General features: G+C 53.1%; 1 protein-coding gene across 1 annotated transcript; it reads left to right on the forward strand.

Annotated features, from left to right (window-relative positions):
• The first annotated feature begins 136 nt into the window (after positions 1–136).
• Positions 137–5983, forward strand: LAMTOR1 (late endosomal/lysosomal adaptor, MAPK and MTOR activator 1). The gene is made up of 5 exons (XM_024572650.4): positions 137–305; positions 4081–4226; positions 4470–4547; positions 4898–5024; positions 5332–5983. Exons 1-5 carry the CDS (start codon positions 264–266, stop codon positions 5422–5424), a joined length of 486 nt encoding a protein of 161 aa, XP_024428418.1. The 5' UTR covers positions 137–263; the 3' UTR covers positions 5425–5983.
• The last annotated feature ends 70 nt before the right edge of the window (positions 5984–6053 follow it).

The following is a 6053-nucleotide window of genomic DNA, read 5'->3' on the forward strand; positions in this document are numbered from 1 at the left end:
CCTCCTTTCTCTCCTGCCACAGGTCTCGCGGGTTGTCACGCAAGGTGCGCCTTCCCATTGGTTGGGGATGATCACGTTGTAGGGGGTGGAACCGGAAGCCGGGGTTTCGGCGGCGCAGCGGCTGCGAAGCGGCTCTGGGAAGGTTTAGTCTTGGGGGCGGGTGGTTGCTTGCTGCTTGCAGCCACGGGTCATGTGACCGGAAGGGCTCCTGACAGACGCTGTCCCTCCTCCGCGCGGCCTGAGCGCCCGGCCCGACCCCGGCCATGGGGTGCTGCTATAGCAGCGAGAACGAGGACTCGGACCAGGTGCGGCCGCGGCGGGCGGGGCTCGGGAATGAGGGCTGAGACCCTGGGGCGTGGGGCCCAGGAAAAAACCTGCGGAAGACGGGGTGCCGGACGGCGGGGCTCCCTGAGTACGGAGGCCCGGAGGGGACAGTTTACAGAGGAGACGCCGGGCTGGTCTCTACTCCTTTTAAAGCCCGAGTTTTTTCTGCACAGTCCCCGCGTTGGCGTGTGCAGGCAGCCGTGTATCTCACTTTCTCCCACCCCTTTCACCTCTCCTTACCTTCAAACTTACAGCTTCAAGGATTCTTAGCCTAGATCCCTGGGAAGCACTCCCTTCCCACCTCCCTGTGTTTGTATTAGCGAGCTTTGTGAGTCCATTGTAGAGGTGGGAAAGCTGAGGCTCAGAATTAGTTTGTCCCGAGATGAATCAGGAATCTGTGTATCCTCTCAGTCCCTGGGATTGGAGAAGGAAGCTCACTGCTGGTCTAGGGTCAGAGGGCCTCTGGAAGTTGGTAGCATTTGAATTAGTGAAGGATTTAATAGACTCTGAGGACAAGGCACGTGTGGGAAATTATTTGGGAAGTAACAAGTTAGATTTAGCTTCGGCTGGATTGGGTGGGGGGTGTAGGATGGGGAGCTCAGTTTGGCCTGCTCCGATGCAGTTCCTTCCTGGGGCTTGAGGGTTCCTCTAGCTAGAGGGGTTCTTGCTCTGGGAATTTGGCTGTAAATCAAATCCCTTTACAAGAAGAAGTAGACTTAGGAAAGCTGTACAGTTTTAAATTCTCCCTCTTCCTGTTGGTGCATTCTCACTTCTTGCCACACTTTAATTCTGGCCCTTCCCTCGTGACCTCCTTCGAGGAGGGGGAGCCTTTCCAAGGATCAAGACTTAAACTGTTGGCCACTCACCTTTTTGACTGCCTCTGTGCCTGGGTTCCACATTTCAACACATACTAGACACAGGGACAGTAGAAAGGTTTCAGCAAGTAGCCTATAGTCTGGTGGGGTAGATAATCACAGAAATGGATTTGATCGATGGTACTTGGGAGTAGGTTTTTCCCCAGTGACCCACATGAACCTGTTATGGGTTAAGGACTTAGGCTTGGGGAAGTGTCATTTGTATGAGAGGCTTGGTTGGCTGAACACAATGAACACATACTTCCTCTGTCTTATGTTAGGCATGCCTCATAGCCAACACTTTTCACTTCACCCCATCCTGTTAAAGAGATAGTATCTGTGCCTACTGGGAAAGCTGTGGTCACAGGAAGTTGTCCCTTAAAGCATAATATGGACTCTTGCTGGCAACAGGTCAAGAAGGGTTAATGCCTGCCTTACAAGAGAGGATCCCAGCTTCTAGCTGGAAGAGCTGGGCTTGTTGCTCTCCTCAGTCTCCTCCTTGCCCCTGACGGGCTCTCATATCTGTTTCTAAACCCCAAAGACTGTGTTTGGTCAGTGCCAAGTGACTTGAAGCCTCATGTGATGAAAGTCTACTTACCTGGTCTATAAGCTGGAACCCTTCACTATCAAAACGTCCCTCTTTGAGCTCTCGGGCAGGCCCCTCTCATCACTGCCCCTTTATTATAGTAATAAAAAAAAAATGCACAACATATTCAAGTTTTCAAATCCCTTTTACAGTTATCTCATTTGATTCTTGCCAAACATGTATCCTAGGGTGCCCGTTATGTCTGTTTAAAGGCATGAGAGCCCTGGCTGGGTAGCTCAGTTGTTTAGATCCTTGTCTGGACACACCAAGGTTGTGGGTTCATCCCTGGTCAGGGCATATACAGGAATCAACCAATGAATGCATAAATAAGTGGGACAAGAAAGCGATGGTTCTCTCACCTCTCTCTAAAATCAATAAGAATTTTTTTAAATAAATAAACAGAAGCAAGGAAAAAGTTCAGAGAGCTTAAGTGTCTTAGCAAAGGTTACAAAACTAAGAAGTGCCATAGCCAAGGTATTTTGATGCCAAGCTATATGCTCTATTCATTGGGTCAATCTGTCTTACAGCTGTGCCTGTGGGCCAAATGACTAGTCATGGGCAGGCCACATACGTGTCCATGCTAGGGTAGACGATGAAACTCTTGACTCCTGGGTTGACATTGACTCAGGAACAAATGTCAGTGTGAAAAACCTTTCCTGTGCTCCATTCGCCCTTTGTGAGTGAGGTGATGGTCTTTGTCCACTCTGATGAGGGTGGTGTGGCCCCGGGGAGGCCAGATCTCAGGAACACAGGCTTTTTGAAGAATCCTTGATGGGGAGAGACTGCCCTGTTCTGCAGGGAGATCTGTCTGAAGTGGGGCTGGGGAAAGGATGCACACGGAGGAAGCAAGCTCAGGCTTTGTTATGGAACCAGCTTTCCTTAGAAATAGTTTAATTTTTGGCAAGATTTTTGTCTTTCTAGCCCTTTAATACTTCGCCTGTGCTTTAGGGTGGTGGGGTGTCTAGGATTTGGGAGGGATGAACAGAAACCCACAGCTTCTGTCTCATGTTGCTGGGAACTGGGGACACTTGGGCAGCTTGGGTTGAGCAGAAAGAGTCATGTGACAAGACTGGGCCTGCCTAGGGTGGGGCAGGCAGGGCAGGAGGAAGTGGCCCTCTGCTAGGAGAGTGGTTGGAGTTGTGGGCAGGGAAGACGGGAGCCTGCAGTGGGAAAGTCAGGGGTAGGAACTGAGATACTGAGCACTGAGAGGTCTAGTGGTCTGGCACTAAGTGTTGGTGAGCCACCATTAGGATGGGCCCCTTGTTGTTGGCTTTGTCCTGGGCACCCTCGATCTTTACCGCTTGGATAGGTACCCAGCAGGTGTGCTTATCCAATTTGCAGCTGACACAAAGCCACCAGGGATTTGCAGCTGATGGGCTCAGGGCAGGGTTGTATCCAGAAAGATTAGAACAAGGGACTAAACCAGGACAAGGAGAAGTACACACAGAATCATACAGGACCAGGGAGACTTTGGCCCTAGGTCAGTTCTGGCTGTTGTGACATCAGTGTAGGCTAGTAGGAACAGGGCAGCTGACATTAATGAAGCCACACTGATAGAGGTTGTAGTGATTTGGCGAGGGAGGAAACAGCTCTGTTGTTCAGTTCAAGTCAGGATCTCCCAGGTGCACCAAGGTTGGTTCTGGGAGTCCCATACAAAGAGAGCATCAGAGGACAGGAGGGTGAACACCTGCAAGAGGAAAAGGGACCTGCCTTCAAGAAGAAAGCACACTTGGACTGTGTGGCCCAGAGGCTGGGGCTGGGACTCCTGCCCTGAAATAATATGAGGAATGGGCATTGACAGGTGGGTCTTGCTTTCTCTCTGGGCCTAGGGCCTTGTCTGGCCTCGCGGGGCCTCTCTGTCCGTGAAACAGACCATCTTGCTGGGGAGGGCCTGGTTTGGGGAATCACGAGGGCCTTTCTTGGGCTCCTGGCTTGCATCAGTTTCCCCTCTAGACCCCACTGTTTTGTTATTTTCCATCTCTTCTGGCCTCCAATATTCTCTCTCCATAAGTTGCTGGGCTATTTTCTGAAGCTCCAGGGCTGTTACTGAATACCCACTTGGTGCCTCTGTCCATTTTTCAGGGCATCTGCAACTGCTTGGTTCCATGTTCATTCACCTTGGACCACCAACTGAGCTGAGCTTCTCAAGGGCAAGCAGGAACTTGGTCTTACCTGACATATAGTTGGGCACTGGGGTATTCCTAACAAGAATATTTCTGGTGTTTAAAGGTCAGAGTTGGGCTGAGAGGAGAGCCCAGAGAAGGCAGGTTGGACTAGGGGCCCCAGGGATAACCTCTCCCTGTTGGTCTCTCCCAGGACCGAGAGGAGCGGAAGCTGCTGCTGGACCCTAGCAGTCCCCCCACCAAAGTTGTCAATGGAGCCGAGTCCAACAACTACAGCCTGCCTTCTGCTCGCACAGATGAGCAGGCCCTGCTCTCCTCCATTCTTGCCAAGACAGCCAGGTGAGCATCACAGAACCAGGCCTGGGGCAGGGCTCCTCCATCTGGGGAGGGGTAGAGGGAGCCAACCCAGGACATGGGCAAGGGACAGGGTCAATGGGAGAGATGCTTCTGGGCCCAGCCCTGCTCTGGTCGGCAGGTGGGGACACTGGTGTCAGATAGCCCTGGAGTTTGCACCTGGCAGTGAGTTCTGTTCATCCCTTTTGGATGTACTTGTCACATCCCCTCTGCCTCTTCTCCCCAAAGCAACATCATCGATGTGTCTGCTGCAGACTCCCAGGGCATGGAGCAGCATGAGTACATGGACCGGGCAAGGCAGTATAGGTGAGCACCTGGCCAGCTTGGGTCCCTCAGGCTACTTGGGCTCCTCCCCTCCCCTCCATCCCTGATCCAGCTTTGGAGCCTGGGCCCCAGTCCAGCCTCTTCATTTGGGTGCAGCCCGGACTGACCATAGATCTCTCGGGTGCCCCAGTAGCTATTCCTGTCAGCCCTATTTGTCTTGTGACAATCAGAGGGGCGGGGGGCCAAGGGAGGTGGGCCTGGAGTGAATTTGTGGTGAGCTGAGGCCCCATCACCCCGCTTCTCGGGTCTGAGGGAGGCTTACGTGGGCTGAGCTGGGCAGGTCAGGGCAGATTGTGGCCTCACTGCCCAACCCACCCCTCCCTCTCGGCCAGCAACCGCCTGGCTGTGCTGAGCAGCAGCCTGACCCATTGGAAGAAACTGCCACCACTGCCATCTCTCACCAGCCAGCCCCACCAAGTGCTGGCCAGCGAGCCCATCCCCTTCTCCGACTTGCAGCAGGTGAGCCACCCCTCACCCCACTTGTGCCCACCCACACTGCCTTATAGGAGGTGGGGAAGTGGAGTTGGCCTGGTAGTTTGTGGGCTCTGCTCACTCCCACCTTCTTCCTCTTTACATTTTATCTCCTCCCTATCTCCTCCTCTCAACCTTTGTTCTTTTCCTTCTGTCTTTCCTGTCCATCCCTGCCTTTCTCTTTGGCCTCCTGTCCCCCTTCATTCCCTGCTCTCTGGCCCTCTGATCCTCCTCCCCTGGTTTCTGGACCTCACCTGTCTCTCTGTTCCTCTCCTCCCCGGCCCCTCTGTCTCAGGTCTCCAGGATAGCTGCTTATGCCTACAGTGCACTTTCTCAGATCCGTGTGGACGCAAGAGAGGAGCTGGTTGTACAGTTTGGGATCCCATGAAGACGGGGATCCTTGGACGCTCTTCTCCTCTTCACCCTGTCTCGTCTCCACCCTGCCTCCCCTGGCCCCCAGCCTCACTGCGGCTTATACAGTACCCTAACCTGCTACTAATCACAGAGAAGATTGTGGAGGAGGAGGAGAGTGAGGCTAGAAGCCTCAGCAAGTGAGGATGGAGCAAAGGAGGGTAGAACCATTTGGGACTGGCCTTCAAAAGCCCTGGTCAGGGGTGGGGTGGGGAACAAAAGGACAGGGCCTGGTTGGTCTTCGCTATCACTGGGAGGGGGTGGAGGTGACACTGTGGGGGTGATCACTAGAGGGCCTGTGGAGGCCCCTTTCCCGCTCTTTCTCTTGGCCTCGCTCCTGTGCCCCTGTCTCTGGATTGGTGCTCACAAGCACCTCACTAGGGTTTGTGACCAGCGTCTGGACAAGTTTGAATTTGAATGAGTTAAGTTTGTATTTCTAACACCCTGGGTTTTTACAGTTTGGGGGTTTTGGGGTTTTTTGTTGTTTTTGTTTTGTTAATTTTGGTTTGTTTCCCTTGATAAAGGACATGTATTCATCTGTGTGCTGATTTCAGCCCTTCTGTCCTGCCCACCACCCTACTGCTTGCTTCTGGCTGCTTGAGTCGT

This window comes from Desmodus rotundus, chromosome 5 (assembly GCF_022682495.2).
Source record: "Desmodus rotundus isolate HL8 chromosome 5, HLdesRot8A.1, whole genome shotgun sequence".
Lineage (NCBI taxonomy): Eukaryota > Metazoa > Chordata > Mammalia > Chiroptera > Phyllostomidae > Desmodus > Desmodus rotundus.

Coding starts and splice junctions, on each gene's coding strand:
- LAMTOR1 (XM_024572650.4), top strand. CDS start 264: ATGGGGTGCTGCTATAGCAGCGAGAACGAGGACTCGGACCAG. Junction 4,548..4,897: donor GACCGGGCAAGGCAGTATAG/GTGAGCACCTGG, acceptor CCTCTCGGCCAG/CAACCGCCTGGCTGTGCTGA. Junction 5,025..5,331: donor CCTTCTCCGACTTGCAGCAG/GTGAGCCACCCC, acceptor CCTCTGTCTCAG/GTCTCCAGGATAGCTGCTTA.